This window comes from Pteropus alecto, unplaced genomic scaffold, assembly GCF_000325575.1.
Source record: "Pteropus alecto unplaced genomic scaffold, ASM32557v1 scaffold45, whole genome shotgun sequence".
Taxonomy (NCBI): domain Eukaryota; kingdom Metazoa; phylum Chordata; class Mammalia; order Chiroptera; family Pteropodidae; genus Pteropus; species Pteropus alecto.
The window spans coordinates 19,821,263-19,839,572 of record NW_006442491.1 but is presented as its reverse complement, the minus strand read 5'-3'; the positions used below and the strand labels follow the sequence as shown (position 1 = coordinate 19,839,572).

General features: G+C 45.1%; 1 protein-coding gene across 1 annotated transcript; it reads left to right on the top strand.

The window, feature by feature from the left end:
* Positions 1-619: 619 nt before the first annotated feature.
* Positions 620-18,108, top strand: SUN5 (Sad1 and UNC84 domain containing 5). Its single transcript, XM_006921715.1, has 13 exons — positions 620-705; positions 1,119-1,177; positions 1,388-1,462; positions 2,532-2,598; positions 3,468-3,529; positions 8,982-9,031; positions 10,111-10,145; positions 10,732-10,840; positions 14,477-14,555; positions 15,521-15,636; positions 16,212-16,379; positions 16,892-16,978; positions 17,977-18,108. The coding sequence occupies exons 1-13, from the start codon at positions 620-622 to the stop codon at positions 18,106-18,108; spliced, it is 1,125 nt and encodes a 374-aa protein (XP_006921777.1).
* Positions 18,109-18,310: the final 202 nt, after the last annotated feature.

Genomic DNA, 18,310 nt, shown 5'->3' with positions numbered 1-18,310 from the left:
TGAGCAACTGCACTAGGAGGCAAGAGTGAATTCATTTCAGCTTCACACTCCAGATAGGCTCTCCATAGGCAGGGCTGAAAGGAAAAAAACGTAGCCAGATATTTCCACTGTTATGCTTCTGTTTTTTACCCCAGTGAAAAGTAGGACTTTATTAAAACAACGGCATGCATACATTCTTTTGTGTGATGCAAAACATCCACCAATGAGAAGCTCAGCATTATAAAATGCATTCACGTACAACCGAGGAAGGTAGCAAGTCTGGGAAGCTTAGATGTTGGATGTGGCCTAGATATTGGAGCCTCGCCTCAGCTCATGCCCCTGCCCAGTCTCTGAGACCCTGGCATGGCCCTTTCCATCTTGAGGCCTCAATTTCCCCAACTTAAAAGTTTGTCAGAATGGGTTCTACCAAGAAGAATTTCAGGGCTGAGCTAGAGACTGGGCAGCTCCCCACCCCCCCGTACCTGCTCTATGAGGTCACAGTACCAACAACTCTGCTTGACCCAGGCAGATTCCACAGGGCACCTTCCAGGGAACACTGGGAGGCAGCAGCAGCAGCCACTTCTTCCTCGACAGCTCCCAGAGCCCCACCACCATTCCTCCGTCCTAGAGAAGGAAATTGATGCCACGGTCCTCAAGGAGCCCCAGGGACCTGTGTGACCCACCTGACGATGTGGTCCACGTCTATAGGAATCCCAGGCCCAGGAGGTGAAGACAGGAGCCCCTCCTCTGCTCTGCCCTTTATAGTTTACAAAATGCTGCCCCTCTGCCCTCTCCTTGGAGGCGATGGGCTTTACTACCTGCACTTTATAGATGCAGCAGCAGAGGTCAGAGGGGTTTGACAGTGGCATTCCCTAGAGCCTCCCAGCCAAGAAGTGGTAGAGCAGTCACTTTTTCAGCCTGTGTTTATTGAACGCCTATTGTGTGCCAGACACCGGGCAGAGTGCTGGGAGCACAGTGTCGCACTTGGATTTGGAGTCAGCCAGACATGGGTTCATTCCTGATCCACAGGCTGGTGATATTGGGAAACTTCTCTGCAACTCAGTTTCTCGATCTGTATTGTGGGGACATGCTGTTCCTTGTGAATCATAAAATGCCATTGTGAATCTTGTCAGCCCCAGGGTCATCCAACGAGGCCGGAACATCTGCAGGATAACAGAGGAGTCCTTGTCAAACACGAGTGAGCAAGGAGGGGAGAGGGGAGCCCTGTGGTCTCTGTGGGCAGCAAGGGGCTGAGGCTCAGAGATGTCAGATGGGCAACCAAGAGTCACTGACAAGAGAGAGGGCAGGGGGCAAGGGTGCTCGCATCAAGCTCTAGGTGCTCCCCTGGCATCTGCAAACACATGTCCCAGAGGCCGGCAGTGACATGACAGCACTGTGTTTTCTGCAGATGATGCCTTCCTGTTGCCAATCCGCTTCAATACCCCAGTACCAGGCCTGATTCAGTGCATACTGGGATGTATGTGTACGTATATACTGAAGAGCCACCTTGGCCATCAACGTGGGCCTGGGGAGAGGACTTAGCCTCAGGCCAGGCTGACCTGTGGGGTGGGGTGTCAGGTCTACACTGGTTGCAGGGGAGGGAAGAAGCCACAGGTTGAGCTCTAGTAGTCTCCCCTTCAGAGGTGGGGTGTCAAGGGTGTAATTCCAGCTAGGATTTCTTCGGTGGTTGGAGAGAGGTAGTAGGAGGGAGACTTGCAATTTGGAGGATAAGCTAACTGCCAGCCCTCCCCTGCTCTGCCACCAGCCTGGCCACTGGGCCAGGAGGCCGCTGGTGAAGTCGTGGGAATGTTTTGGTGCAACTCATCCTTACTTCAGGGACATGGTTCTGACCACACCCTGAAGATCGGTCTTCTACTTCTATGTTCATCCACCCATCTCTCCACTTATTCATCCACAAAGTCATTTATCCAAACATCAGTTCACATATCCATGTATTGTAATATCCATGAGTTCACCCATCGATCATACACCGAGTCATCCATCAATTCACTGAGACCTTTATTTGTTAATATTCACATCCATTCAGTTATCCACCCATCCATCCTCCTATCCTTCCTCTCATTCTCCCATCCTCTCAGCCATCTTTCTATTCATCCATCTTCCAGACCATTCTCTTACCCATTCTTCTATCCCTCTATGTATCCTCCCACCTACTCATCTTTCCTCAATTCCTGCTTTTTGCCTAGCTCCATGTTTGGCATCACTGGGTACCCAGGATGAACCAGACAAGGACTCTGCCCTTGAGAAGCTCCCAGTGTCTAGGAATGGGCATTCGCACATCCCAGACTTTTTGTGCTCCTGTGTCACTATTAAGAATCTGTTAACTGCCAATTGCAAGTAGCACTCACCTACAGGATTCATGCTCACTCCAAGCTGGCACTTACTCACAAGTAGAGCAGGACTGCCCTGGGCTCAACTAGCAAGTTGAGGAAGTCTCTCAGCTCCAGGGTCTACCCGCAGCTCCAGGACAGTCAGTGAGTCATTGTCAGCTAAGGGTGCAGCTACTCACTGGTCTCCTGTCTTCTCTGCAGCCTGGATCACCTGCTTGGCCTGCTTCTTGAGGACTCAGGCCCACCAAGTTCTATTCAACACCTGCAGGTGAGCAGGGGCAGGTGACCGGAAGGTGATGGGGGCTGAGACCATGCAGCTGGTGACTACAGCAGCCCCCTCACTGGTTTGAAACTTCCCATGGTCTCCAGACCAGATTAGCTATCCCAAACCTGACTTTTATCAGATCCCCTCACTCCAAAACCTACTGTGGTTCACCATTGCTCCAGCACTTCAGCCTGCAGCCCTCTGAATTCCTGCCCCACCCTTTCTTTCTGAGCTGCCCTCATTTTGATTCCCATTGGGCCAGCAAGGCTAGGGTTCTCATCTTCTGGGCCCACGATTCCTATTCCCACCTCCACATCCTTGCACATGCAGTTTTTCCTGCCTGGAATGCCTGCTCCATCCCTTCCCTTTACCCTTCCTGCCCCTGCAAACTCCTCTGAATTCCTGCAGAGATTTCTGCTTCATTCATTCACTTGCAGTTTATGTGCTGGACATTTCCTGAATGCCTACTCTGGGCTCAGCCTTGGCTCCTAGAACACAAGAGCTCACAGTTGGGTAGGAAAGGCAGATACCCAAACTGGGAGTGTGGGGAGTATGACTCTGGCAGTTGAAGGAGAGGAGGGGACATTTGGGCTGAACTCTAAAAGGTGCATTCACCAGGAGAGAAGACAGGAGGGAACAAACAGTACGTAGATGGAGAAAGGGAGTGATGAGGATGAAGCTGACCACTGTTGATCTCTGATGGCCCCAGGTGCTGGGGTAAGCCTGTGATGCTGTGGAGCATCTTAGAGAGGGTGTCACTGCCCAGAGAAGGACCTGCCCCTCAGGGTGGGAAAGGGACAAGGGCCAGGCTGTGACTGGCCAGCCTGTGCAAAGCCCTGCCTCACCTTGACCACTGCTTCTCTGTCTTCCAGATGCAAACTGCTCTTCCAGAAGCTCATGGAAAAGACAGGTGTCCTGGTCCTCTGTGCTTTTGGTGAGTCTCAGGGCTCTGCCCCCACCCAGATGGAGGTAGCCCTGGCTCTTGCTCATTCTAGGGAGAGAAAGAATGAGGGCTCTGGCACTGAGTATGTGACAGTGGGCGAGACGCTGTCCCTCTATGAGCCTCAGTTTCCCCACTTGTCTAATAAGTGTTGCTGTGAGGATTAAATGAAATGATGGCCAAGAAAAAATTTTGAAAGCTAAGAGCTTTACACTTTTACTTTCAAAACTGTAAAGCTCTCCCCAAACCTGTTACAATAATTATTACTCCTCTCTGGATTTCTGTGGCTTCTTTCCAGCTACTACCACCACCTCCCATGTCACAGCTCTGCTATCTCAAGCAAAGGAATCGCCTCCCCTCAGATGTTGGTGGGTGGGGGCTAGCATGGATATCTTAGGAAATTAGAAATTCCTAGAAAACTTAACCCAACAAATAAGATTATTTAAAATAACAGCTTTACTGAAATACAATTCACATACCAGAAAATCACAATTTTAAAGTATATAATTCAGTCACTCTTAGTATATTTACAAAATTGCACATCCCTCACCACTATCAAATTCTAGTATTTTCAGTACCCCAAAAAGCAACTCTTCAGTTCCTGGCAGTCATTCCTCATTCCCCCTCCCCGCAGATTTAGGCACCACTAATCTATTTTCTGTCTCCATGCATTTGCCTATTCTGGACATTTCATATAAATAGAATCATACAATATGCAATCCTATGGCTTCTTTCAAAGTTTACCCATGTTGTAGCATATATCAGCGTTTCATTCCTTTTTATAGCTGAAAATATTCTGTTGTATGGTTACACCACAGTTTGTTTATCCACTCATCAGTTGAGAGATATTAGGGTTGGTTCTGCTTTGGGGCCATTATTAACAATGCTGCTATGAACATTCCTATAAAATTTTGTGTGAACATGTGTTTTCAGTGATCTTGGTAAAGAATTACTGAATCATATGGTAACTCTATGTTTAATCCTCTGAGAAATTGCCAAACTACTTTGCAAAGCAGTTGTACCATTTTAAATTCCCACCGGAAAAATATGAGGGTTCCAATTTCTCCACATTCTCATCAAGACTTGTTATTGTCTGTCTTATTTTATCCATCCTAATGGGTATAAAGTGGTATCTCATTGTGATTTTTATTTCATTTCCCTAGTGATTAGTGATGGTGAGCATCTTTTTATGTGCTTATTGGCTACTTATATATCTTCCTTGGAGAAATATCTATTCAGATCCTTGCCCATTTTTGAATTGGGTTCTTTTATTATGGAGTTGTAAGAGTTTCTTACAGTCTGGATACAATTCCCTTATCAGATAATATAATTTGAATATGTTTTCTCTCATTCTGTCAATTCTCTTTTTAATTTCTTGGTGGTGTCCTTTGCATCACAAAATTTTTAAATTTTGGTGAAGTTTGATTTATCTATGTTTCCTTTCGTCATTTGTGCTTTTGGTGTCATATCTAAGAAACCATTGCTTAACCCAACACCTTGAAGATTTACTATCATTATTTCTTCTAAACTATTTATAGCATTAATCCTTTCATTTAGGTTCATGATCTGTTTTTGAGTTAATTTTTCTATATGGTATGACGTAAGGGTCCAACCTTATTCTTTAGAACACAGATATCCAGTTGTTTCAAAATCATTGATTGAAAAGACCATTCTTTTCCCCCATTGAATTCTCTTGGTGCCCCTTGTTGAAAGTCAATTGACCATAAACTTGAGGGTTTAGTTTTAGACTTTCAATTTTATTTCATTGATCTATATGTCTTTCTGTTTGCCAGTACTACCCTAGATTGATTGCTATAGCTTTGTAGTAAGTTTTGAAATCTAAAGTGGGAGTCCTCCAACTTTGTTCTTTTCAAAATTGTTATGGCTATTATGGATCCTTTGGGCCTCTATATGAATTATCAACTTTTTTATTTCCAAAAAAAAAAAAAATAGGCCATTGGGAGTTTGATAGGGATTGCACTGATTCATAGATGAATTTGGGAAGTAGTGTTAAGTATTGTTAGAGTGTTAACAATATTGTCTTCTAATCAATGAACATGGGCTGTCTTTCCATTATTGATGGATATCGCTACGTCTTAATTTCTTTCAATGATGTTTTATAGTTTTCAGAGTGTAAATTTTTACTTCTTTTGTTAAATTTATTTCTAAGTATTTTATTCTTTGACATGTATTATATATGGAATTGTTTTCTTAATTTCATTTTCAGATTGTTCATTGCTAGTGTTTAGAAATACAATTGATTTTTGTATACTAATCTTGTATGTTGCAACCTTGCTGAACTCACTACTTCTGACACTGGGAAAGACACAGTCTTGAATACTTTAGGATTTTATATGCAAGATCACATCATCTGCATTTTTTTTCTTTTTCTTGACTAATTGACCTGGCTGGAGCCTCCAGGACAATGTTAAATAGAAATGGCAAGAGCAGAAATCCCTGCCTTGTTCCTGATCTTAGGAAGAATGCATCCGATCTTTCACCAATAAGTATGGTGTTAGCTATGGGTTTTCATAGATGGCCTTTATCAGATTAAAGAAGTTCCTTTCTATTCCCAGTTTGTTGAGTGTTTTATCATGAACAATAAATATGCCTTTTAAATTTATTTATTTTAATTAGTTTCAAGTATACAGTACATTGGTTAGACATCTATATAGTTCGTAAAACGATCCCCCCAATTGCTCCCTCCCTCCCTGACCCTCCACCCGGCCAACGTATTTTTTTTAAATTTTTTAGGCAAGGCAACCCTTGGTTGACCTCACAGATTGCAAGGATCTTGTCATCTTACAATCCCTTATTTTTTTATTTTTTACACCTACAGCACCTGGTCTTCCTAGGTAGTCTCCCATCCAGTACTAACCAGGCCTGATCCCGTTAGCCTCCAAGATCAGACAGAATCGGGCTTGTTCAGGGTGGCATGGCCGTAGACCCTAGCCAACGTATTAATGCCAACTGCATTCCCTAAGCCATGCACCCCATCCCCATGAGCATCCATCACCTACTAATTTGTACTTCTTTAACCCTTCACCCCATTCTCCCAGCCCCATTAACCCTCACCCCTCTGTCCGTCACCAAATTGTCCACTATATTCGTGAGTCTGTGTTTGATAGTTTGTTCTTTTTATTCCTTAGATTCTGCATATAAATGAAATCATATAGTGTTTATCTTTCTCTGTCTGACTTAAATACCTTCTAGGTCCATCAAAGCAATCTCTTTTTTCTATTTCCTTCCTTTTCATATGTTGTAGGGGTCTTGTTTTCTTATCCTTTCAGCCACTCTATCTTTTGGTTGGAGCACTTAATTCTTTTCCGTTTAAGGTACTTATTGATAGGAATGTAGCTGTTATCATTCTTTATTCCCATTTTTGACACATGTTTTTTCTTCTTAAAGAAGTCCCTTCAACATTTCCTGTAATGCTGGCTTGGTGGTAATAAATTCCTTTAGCTTATTTTTGTCTGGGAAGCTCTTTATCTGTCCTTCAACTCTAAATGATATCTTTGCTGAATAAATTATTCTTGGTTGTCGATGCTGGGTCTTCATCCTGTCGAATATTTTTTGCCAAGCCCTTTTGTCTTGCATAGTTTCTTTTAAGAAATCAGCTGCCAGTCTTATGGGTGTTCCCTTATAAGTAATTATCTGTTTTTCTCTTGCTGCTTTTAATGTTCTTTCTTTGTATTTAACCTTTGGTATTTAATTATGATGTGTCTGGTGTGGGCCTCTTTGGATCCCTGATTTTTTTAATTCTCTGAGCCTCCTGGGGTTTTATGTCCATTCCCTTCACCAGATTAGGGAAGTTTTCCATCATTATTTCTTCAAACAGCTGTTCAACATCTTGATTTTCTTCAGATATACCAATCAGATGGATATTTGGACCCTTAATAGTGTCCCACATGCTCCTTAAATTATTTTTATAGTCTTGGCATCTTTTTTCTTGCCATTCTGATTGCATGTCCTTGGCTTTCCTGTCCTCTAGATAAGGCATTTGATCTTCTTTTTTATTCACTTTGTTTATTCCTTTGTTTATTCCATTTAATATACTTCTCATCTCAGATGTGTTCCTCATTTTAGACTGGTTCCCTTATAAAATTTCCATTTCCATTTATATGTTTTTTATCTCTTTGTTGAAGTTCTCCCTGACTTTATCTACACTTCCCGAAAGTTTATTGAGCATCTTTATAACCAGTGTTTTGAACTCTGCATCTGTTAGATTACCTGACTCCGTTATATCTGGATCTCTGTTCTGTGCTCTCATATGGCCTCTACCTCTTTGTCCTCCCATTTTAGCTGCCTTTCCGTGTCTGTTTCTATGTACTAAGCAAAGCTCCTAAGTCTCCTGGTCTTATTAGTGTGAATTGCTGTGCTTATAGTTGCCTCAAAAGGCCACACCAGAAACTGAAGCCAGCTGCCTCCAGTGTGAGTCTAGGCGCTGCTCAGCAAGGAGCACCTGACTCACTGAGGATATACCTGGATGTGGCTTGGGTGGAGCTGTAAGTTGGGACAGGCGGGGTTTCAGGGAATCCTCTGGGTGGAGTGACTTCTGTTATCCAGTTTGATGACGTCACAGCTATGGCAGTGCTGTCTGCTCACCGGGAGGAGGGAGGGCTCAGCAGGGAACATAGATACCTCTGGCACTTCTATACCCAGCAAGTTTTGCCTAGGCCCTCACTCTGACAATGTCTCCCTGTAAGTCCCTGGTGCCCCTGCACGCAGTCAAATCAGCACTGGTGCTCAGAGTGAGCAGGTCCATCACTGCGAAAATGACACGGCCCCTTTAAGAGGCGTCTGCCATTGCTACTGCCGCAGCCTCTGTCTCACTCAGCTGCTCAGGACCGGGCAGCCCTGGGCCCTCTCCCCGTCCTACCTTCTGCCATTGCACGGTGCTTTCTTGGACTTCTCTCTAGTTGTATGATTTGTTCCTCTAGATCCCAGGCGATTTTTCCTTGCTGCTGCTCCTTGTTTCCATCACAACTTTGATTTGGTTGCCAGAGGGATGAACATCTATGCCATTTTTTTCCTCAGAACAACAAATAGGTTTTAAAAGCTTTTATTAATAACTTGAACAGTAGATTTCAGGCACTACAGACATCATAAAATGAAGGGAGGCCACCCCTTTTCTTCTCTTTTTCTCTTTGCCAATTATCCCCAGTAGGATTGGGACAGGGGAGGAAGAAGAGACATGATTTTTTGGTTTATGAGGGATACTTTGCATTATAATATCCAGTCATGAAGTGGATATATCTGTTATCCTATCTTACCAATGAGGAAACTGAAGTATAGAGAGGTTAAGTAAATTATACCAAAGTTGCACAATGTTAGTAATGTTAGTAAGGGGCAAAGCTGGGATTTGAACCCAGATACCTTTAGTCTAGAGTCCAAGCTCTTAACCTTTGACCTTAAATGGCTCATTCTTATTCCCCTGGTCCCGCAGGATTCTGGGTGTTTTCTATGCACTTACCATCCCAAGTGCAAGTCTGGCAGGTGAGTGTGGCTCTCTTCAGGCCCCACTGCTGATTGGCCTCACCCCAGCCAATCAATGTCACCTCCATAAGCTCCTCTCACTCTCACCACATCTGGCTGCTAATTAGTCGCAGACATCCCAGCTCTAAACCTCTGCCTTTACCCTGCCACCCACCTGGAACCCATTTGTCCCACCAAAATGTAACTTTCAAAGACCAGATGTAATTAGTCATTCCTACAGGATGCCTCTTCTGTCACTTCCTCCCAGAAGTAAACTGTCTTTCCTTTATCAAGGCTCCCACCTAAAGTGAAATGGTAAGGATGGAGAACACACTTTTATCTCCACTCAAGGCAGTTTGTTCTTCTGCTCAAATGGGATAAGACCATTTGCCTTGTGGTTCCTGGACAGGAAAGAAGAGAAAATCAGTGGCCAGAGCTCCCTGTCTGAGGACAGCAAAGAGCCTCTGAAGACCTAGAGAGAAAAGGAATCTGCTGGCCTGTCCCTCTTTCTTTCTTTCTCCCCTTATGAACTCCTTCGTATCCTTCAAGATCCAGCTAAACTGTCACCTCCTCCAGAAACACCCAGCAGTGATGGCCACATTCCCCTCCTTCCTCCCATGATTTTCTATAATCCTGAATGTAATTTTCTGTAATTATAACTATTTCTCCAACTAGACTGGCAGCCCTTAAAGGCAGAGCCAGGCCTGATTCATTCCAGTAATGTCTACCTCAGGGCCAGGCGTCGGGTTGCCATTACCAATGTTGGATGGCTGGATGGCCAGATGGGAGTGTGAATGGACAGATAATGGATGGGAGAATGAACGTGATGGATGTAAGGTGGGGGGGGGAGTGGTTGGAGGATAGGCAGATAGATGAATGAATGAAAGAATGGATGGATGAGAGAATGGATAGAGGGGAGGACAGACGGAATATATGGGTGGATAAATGGAAGGATGGATGGTAGATGGGTGGATGGATAGAAGAGTAAATAAGAAAGTAGATGAGTAAGTGAGTTTATGGTTGTGGAAAAATGAATGGATGTAGCTCTATTGATTAGACCATCTAAAAGAGATCCTTTGCTTTCCTCAACACCCCACTAGGATAACAGCATAAATAGCCCGCTGCAAAGCTTGAGGTAAGAAGAATCTGCTAAATAGTTCTATTAACACCTAAAAACTAGAGCTATAGCCAGGACCTGGGATGTATTGTCTAATAATGTGAGCTCTGAAGTCAGACCAACCTAGGTTTAAATCCCAGATCCCATACTTCCTACCTGGCTAAATTTATGAAAGTCTCTTTACCTCTTTGGGCCTTTGACTCCTCATTTATGAGATGAGGTATAACACCCACCTTGCTCTGGGTAACTATGGGTATTTAAGAGGTTGTAAACTGTCTTGAATAATTCCTGGACCATCTGTACTACTCAGCAGATGATAGCTGAGAAGAAAATTTAACCTGGTGGCAGCATTCTTAATTGCAGACAAAATACTCAGGAATGTTTGGAAGGAATGAGCTGGGTTTAAAGATATTCCAAGCAGGAGGAAGAGCACAAGTAATGTTTTAGAGATAAGAATCTGCTGAGTAGATCCAGGAATGGACCCAGGAGAGTGGAAAAATGTGAAGCTAGTTCTTTGTCGGCTGCTTGGCAAAGTTAGAAGCTGAGGGTGACTGACGTTGGCAGCATCACAAATCTGTCCATATTCTCACTCCTTCCTTGTAAGAATGTATCAGGAAAAAGTGCGACATCACACTGGGGAAATCCAGGACCTTCGAGGTAATATGAACCAGCTCATTGCCAAGCTCCAGGAGATGGAAGCCATGTCAGATGAGGTGAGATGCTGGCCATTCTGCCCCCTAAACACCTAACTTCTCTCTTTGTTCAATGTCCTGTTTCCTATATCCCAAGTTTTGGTGGAGCACATCCCCAGTAACTTCCTGGAAAAGAGTAGGATAGAGATAGATTTATTTTTTTAGAGCTTGCATGTTTGAAAATGTCTTTATTCTACTCTTACGCTTGATTGATAGTTTGGCTGAGTATAGAATTCTAGATAGGAAATAGTTTTCTCTGAGAATTTTGAGAGAAGCCCACTATAGTATTCTAATGTATACTGTTGCTGTTGAAAGGTCTAATGGGACTTTGGTGCCTTGGGTGTGGCCTGTTTTTTTATCCTTAGAAAGTTCTAGGATAGTTTTTTTTTATCCCCAGTGTTCTATATTTAACCTGTTTTGGGGGGTTGTTGAACTTATTGAGTCTATGGATTGATGTTTTTCAATAGTTTTTGAAAATTCTTAGCTATTATCTCTTAAAGTGTTGCTTCTTCCTCATTATCTATCTACTCTCCTGAGATATGAATTACATCTATGCTAGACCTTTAGAGTGTGTTCCACATAAGTGCTATAATATTACCTGGTTGGTTTGTTTCATTCTTTTTCTCTATGTGCTTAAGTTTTGATATTTTCTTTTCACATTTCTTTAGGTTCACTAATAATCCTGTATTCTGTTCTGTCCAATCTTTTCATTAAGGTCTTAATGTCACATATTGCATTGTTTATTCTAGAATATACATTTGATTCTTGTTTATAGATTTTAATCCCATGGTGACACTCTAACATGTTTTCTATCTTTTTCTTTATTTTATTTAACACACTTGTCATAGTTATATTAAAATCCGTAACTGCTAAATCCAGCATCTGGATCATCTATGGTCTCCTCTTGTCTGTTTTTTTCTTTGAGATATCAATCATATGGCGGCTGTGCCTCTTTGTGTCTAGTAACTTTTTAGTGTTTTCTGAACATTGTGTACAAAAGCACTGTAGGTGATCCAGATAATTAAAACTTCTACCCGTGAGAGTTCCTCCTTTTCTTTGTAAGAAATACAAAATACACTGATAACTTCTATGTAGACATACATTGAGCTGGTTCAGACCTGGATTGCAATTTTTATAAGATTTAGTCAGAGATTTTCAGCTTAACCCTTTAGCCTTCTGCCCATGCAGTTTCAAATATTTGGTAAATGTCTTGATGGGAAAGAATGACCATATGTTTGAGGCCTCTTGAGTCTCCAATTTTGTCTTCCAGCCCTGCAAAAACACAAAATCTCTGACCCCAGTAGCACCCTTCTCTGCCAGGGACAAGCTTGGATTCTCAGCCTCTAATTATGTCTATAATTGGTTTAGTGCCCTCAGGTGAAGTACAGCTGTAGCTACTCAGTACTGATTTATAACTCCTTCTAGAGTAGTGGTTCTCAAAGTGTGGCCCCCATACCAGCAGCATCAGTATTACCTGGAAAAATGTTAGAAATTCAAGTTAATGGGCCCCACCCAGACTTACTGAATCATATACATCCTTTGAGGATAGTATCCAACTATCTGTATTTCAACAAACCCTCAAAGTGATTCTGATACATACTGAGGAGAATCACTGTTCTAAGGCTATAATCTCTTGCTTGTTTCGTTTTTTTGGCAGGGCAGCTGGGGAGGCGCTCCTTCAAAGGGACCTTGTTTCCTAAGCATTATGAGACCGGAAAGTTTTACTCTGTCTTTCAGACACTTTCAAATAGCCCTTTAGCCTCTTACATAGTCTTGGGTTTCATTTAACATCTTATGGGGGAAATTGGCAAGATTTGAGGCTCCTCAAGTTCTCCAGTGTTGTTCCTTTAGCCCTGTGTGACTGTTAAAAACTTTGCTTCTTTCTCTTTCACCTGTAGCAGCCTAATCTGACCTAATCCCAGATTCTTAGCCCATACCCAGAATCATCAAATGCCCCCATGTATTTTTAAAAATTATATATTGTCAGCGCATCTCAGAAAGTTTCTCCCCGTCTAGAATTTTAATCCACCTGGTCCTTGTTGCTTCCATGGCTCCATAATGGCTTTAAAATATAATTTAGTGAACTACCTAGCTTTTCCTGGTTGTTTTTAGTGGGAGCATTGGTCCTCTATAACTCACTACATCTTACCTTACATCTGAAATGTCATGATAATATGCCTGTGGGCTGGCCACCCTCGGGCCCCTTTCATTCTGGAAACATGTCCTTTAGTCCTAAGAAACATTCTTTAATCATGTGATTAAATGAGTGGTTTATCTTCCCAGCCCTGGTTGTTCTGTTCTCATTTTTGAAACTCCTATTATTTGGATGTCCAATTTCTAAACTAATCCTCTGGGGGCTTTTCCTTCTGTTTTCCTCTATTTGTCTTGTTGTTCTACAGTTGAGAAAATATTCTCAGCTTTATCTATCAAAACTTCCACTGAGTTTTTCATTACTATTAACATATTCTGAATTCCTAAGAATTTTCCTTTTGTTCTGTGGGTGTTCCTTTTCATAGAATTACATTCTCATTTAATGAATGCAATATTTTTTCTTACCATTTGGAGCTCAGGCAGGTTATCAATCTCTCTGAGCTTCAGTTTCCACATCAACAAAATAGAGTCATAATCACTGCTCTGTAATGCCTACTACTGCTGCGTAACAAACTTACTGGTACAAAACAACCATTTTATTATGCTCAGAGATTCTGTAGGTCAGAAATTCAGACAGGACACTGCCCCACGATGTCTGAGGAACACGTGAAGTCTGGGGGTGACTCGACAGCTGGACCTGGAATCATCTAGGGGTGTCTTCACTCACATATCTGAAAGTTGATGCTGGCTGTCAGCTGGGAACTCAGGGCTGTTGACAAAAGCACCCAAATGTGGCCTCTCCATGTGGTCTGGGCTTCCTTACAACATGGCAGCTGGCCTCCAAGAGTGAGTGCCCCAGAGAACCAGTCAGTGCCACATCACCTCTTAGGACTTAGCTCAGAAGTCACATAGCGTCTCTTCTGCCATAATCACAAGCCCACTCAGACTGGTGGGGAGAGTACTTAAGTCCTATCTTTCAATAGAAAGAGCATTAACATCACATTGAAAGAAGAGTGTGGAATGGGAGACCTCTTTAAAATGGGGATGATAATAGTACATACCTCCTCGGGTTGCTAAGGGGATAAGAGCAACATATGTGATACTAAGGAGACCTGGCACAAAGCAGCGACTTTACAAGTCTTAGCTCTAATACACACCACATTAGAAGGTGGACATGATTATCGTCCCATCTTACGGACGAGAAAATCGAGACTCAGAGGGGCAGTAACTAGCCTAAAGCACCTCAGCAGTAAAGGTCTGCCTGATTCCAGGCCCCTTGCCCTTAACTTCTCTAAGACTCTAGTCCCATGTGTGACACCCTGTCATGGTGGGTGTCACATGAGTAAACCGAATGGGTGGGGTGGGGCAGCTCTGTGTTACCTGGGATTCTTCACAGTATAGGCCCTGAGAGGTCCTGTGAGTGGACCAGCCATGGCTTCCACATGCAGCGATAAGCAATTAAAGGCAAGAGAGTGTCCTGCGGCCACCTGTCACCTGGTGTGAACACACCTATGGATCATGGTCTGTAAGAACACATAGCACACAACTTGTTTTCTGCCTTTTCAGCAGAAACTGGCCCAGAAAATAATGAAGATGATACAAGGAGATTACATTGAAAAGCCGGATTTTGCCCTAAAGTCTATAGGTAAGGGCCTCCCACCCCAATCTGCCCACTTCAAGTTTCCTCAGAAACTCTTCAGAGGGTGGATTTCAGTTCTGGTCTGGTACACCCTCTGCTTCTGGAAAGTCCATCTTCAGAGCTAACCTCTGCTCCCCAGCTGGTTTTCTTGCTATAATTTTCTTTTTTTTTAAATGGGGTCGAAACAGAGAAGGGAAGCCCTCCACCACCCCTTCACCTACTCAGCACTCCCTAAACCCAGAGGTCAGCAGAGCTTTGTTGCCCCAGGTAGGGGAGACTAACCACATAAAAAAAAATAATAATAGTCCAGGCCCAATGACAGCTGGGAATATGTGCTTTGGAAAAATAAAGCAGGTGGCTGGCAAAGAGGGGACCTGGGCAGAGGGGTTGAGGGGAGGACATTTGGGCTGAAACATGGTGAGGAGGGAAAAGCATTCCAGACCCAGAAACCATTATGAAAGGTGCCCCTATGGGGATGCAGCAGGAACAAGTGGTGCACGGGAGGAAGGGAGGCCGGGCCGGCAGGGTGGATTGACCCAGCCAGGCAGCATCAGCTGACCAGGTATCCCCAGGCCCAAGGAGATGTGGGGTCAGAGGCTGTCAACTTGACCTCTCCAGGCCAGAGTTTCCTCCTCTAGGAAATGGGTCTGATGATAGCCATAGTAATGATAACCATGCTGACATAAGTGAGCGCTGACTCTGTGCCAAGCACTGCTGGGCAAACGCTTTGTTATATTAACTCATTTTTCCTCACAACCACCCTATAAGGTGGATGCGGTCTAACATTACCACTATTATTGTTACTATTATTACTCCCATTTCCCAGAGAAGAACACTGAGGTCCAGAGAAAGCCGGTGACTCATCCAAAGCTCTTACCTAGCACATAGTCAGTCCACAATCAGTGAGGCTCTCCACCAGGCAGAAGCCAGGGCTGCTCTGCTAAGGCCCCCCTCCTCCACCTCCCACGCAGGGGCATCTATCGACTTTGAGCAAACATCGGCCACATACAACCACGACAAGGCTCGCTCCTACTGTAGCTGGATCCGGCTATGGAACTATGCACAGCCCCCGGACGTGATCCTTGAGGCAGGGGGAATGGCGGGACAAGGGGAGACTGGCGGGGATGTAGTCAGGGTTCTGGGGACAGCAGCTGAAAGCTGAGGTTGGGGGTGAGAGTGAAATGGGTGGGGCCTGGTGTGGGGTTCAGCATAGGAGCAGGAGACAGAGATAGGGCAGGGGCAAGGAGCAAAGGAAGGAGGCAGCTGGGGAGAAGGCAGGAGGCAAGGGTGGGAGGCAAGAACAGATGACAGGGACCACTGAGGTTCTGGGCAGGAGTGGGGGACAGGCACAGGGACAGGGACAGCCTGCTTTAGCACTGAAAGGGCCCCCTCCAACCCAGCCCTCAAGAGTAAGAGTTAGGGAAACCTCAAGGCCCCAAGCAGGCCCCCATCCTCACTGCGCTGGGCTGAGGCGAAAGCTTATCCTTGCTGCCAGGAGCCAGGGGAACTTTCTGGAATTGGTGGTACTCAAGCCAAGCTTTGTAGATAGGAAGGACTTGGCTCATACAGGAGAGCCGAAGTCTAGGGGAGCCAGGGTGGGATTAAAAATCTGCCCTCACCCACCTGCCCAGCATAGCCCCCATTTGTACCTGCCCCTTTCAGCCCAACGTGACACCTGGCAACTGCTGGGCCTTCTCGGGTGACCGCGGCCAGGTGACCATCCGACTGGCCCAGAAGGTCTACCTGTCCAATCTGACACTGCAGCACATCCCCAAGACCATCTCGCTGTCGGGCAGCCTGGACACCGCCCCCAAGGACTTTGTCATCTATGTGAGCATGCCCCAGCAGAGAGCAGTGCTTACCTAAGGGGACAGCCTCATAAGAGCAGTATTCTGTGCACTGTCTGTACAACTCATGCAGACTAGAAGGGCTGGATGAGGCTTCGGTAAGGCTGGGAATGGCCAGGCTTGGGGTCAGATCTCAGCCTTCAAGGATAGGGGATAAACAGCTACTTTATTTCAACCCGAGCTTATCAGAGCCAATTTAGTCTTCAGAGACTACTGAGCCCCATTTTACTGATAAGAAAACTGAGGTCCAAAGAAGGGTCAGGGAAACACCTAAATCCTACAAGTCAATGGCAGAGTTAGAATTGGACCCTCAGCCTTCTGACTCCCAGTCCAGTGTTCTTTCCTATCCGTTATTCTGTGCTTCAGTGGATTTGTCCCCAAAGAGATAGGGAGCTCCCCATTCTGGGAAATGTGCAAGTCTTGGCTGGAGAGGGGTGGCATCCATCAAAGGCCCTGTCTGTACCTAAAACTTTCTCCTCGATTCTGATTCCACAGGGCATGGAAGGCTCCCCGAGAGAGGAGGTGTTCCTGGGGGCATTTCAGTTTCAGCCAGAAAACATCATACAGACGTTCCGGCTCCAGGTACCTGAGAACAGCTGCCCATGCTGAGCACCTACTGAATACACACTGTGTGCAGGGCTTTACCCTGGGAACCCCACTTCATCCCCTAACAGCCCCAGGAGGCATACAATTATCACTAACTCACATATGAGGAAACTGAGACTCAAAGTAGGGGACCCACTGCCCAAGGCCAAGAGTGGGACCCTAGGAGACCCAGCCAGCCTCTGGCAGTGCTTCATTTCCCTCATCTGCCCAGGAGCCCTCCCAGGGGAAGCAGATATTGAGCAAGAGGGGCCTGTCAGACCAGGGATGCTGGCTTCAAACTTAGCATCTCCATATTGAGAGGTCCATCATCAGCACCTGGTCCAACCACAGATGGGGAAGCTGAGGCCTGGAGGGAAGGCAGCTGGGGACAGAAGCAAGACCAGAGGGGTGGTTGCTTGAGTGGCCCTGAGACTCAGCGGAATGTCTAGGCTTGGAAATCAGGCTGATACTGGCCCAAATCCCATTCCAACCACAAATTCTGTGTAATCTGGGCCATTCCCTTCCTTACCGGGCCTCAGTTTCCCCTTGTGTAACTCCCTGGGAGGTTGAGACCATGCAGTCTCGCACATCGACTGTGTGCCAAGTGCTGGTAAGTCGTCCAGCTCTGAGGTCTCCTTTCATGCTCACAGCAACCCTGGGAAACAGGTATTATCACTCCCATCTTAAAGAAGAGGAAACTAAAGCCTAAAAAGGGGTGGTGGTTGGCCCAGAGTCCCACACTTTCACAATGCAAGGGCCCCAAAACTAGGACACTTTCACAATCACAGTATGTCTGTCCTTCTGGCCTCAGCACCTTCCATCCCAGTGCCTGAGTATCCAGTTGCTGTGTGGCCTTGGGACTGGCTGTTCATTCCTCTCTTTGAACTCAGTTTCCCCTCCTATGAAATGGGTTCCTTCTACTCCCAAATGGCCTTCCAGATAGGCAGAGTAGGGGCCTAGGAGTCAGCTCTCCCATGTCTATGCCTCTTTTCCAGAATCAGCCTGTTCGGAATTTCGGGGCAGTCAAGGTGAAGATATCGAGCAACTGGGGGAACCCACGCTTCACCTGCCTGTACCGCGTGCGGGTGCACGGCTCTGTGACCCCACCCAGAGAGCAGCCTAACTGAGCCCCTACCTTGAGAGAGATTAAAGTTTATTCTTCACGTCCGAGCTTAAGTCTGTGTGTCTTTGGTCCCAAAGAGTGAGGGTGGGCTAGCATTTGACGTCTGAGGCCACAATTAGCAATTATCGATCATGTGCTGGGTACCCATGTGCCCTCACAACAGCCCCATGAGGCCTCATTTCACAGACGGGACAGTAAAGACTTTA

What these genes read in the sequence shown, in the direction of transcription:
- SUN5 (XM_006921715.1), top strand. Translation starts at nt 620, where the DNA reads ATGCCACGGTCCTCAAGGAGCCCCAGGGACCTGTGTGACCCACCTGAC. An exon ending in GGAGTCCTTGTCAAACACGA is followed by an intron (nt 1,178 to 1,387) that starts GTGAGCAAGGAG and finishes TGTTTTCTGCAG; the next exon opens with ATGATGCCTTCCTGTTGCCA. An exon ending in CCCAAGTGCAAGTCTGGCAG is followed by an intron (nt 9,032 to 10,110) that starts GTGAGTGTGGCT and finishes ACACCCCACTAG; the next exon opens with GATAACAGCATAAATAGCCC.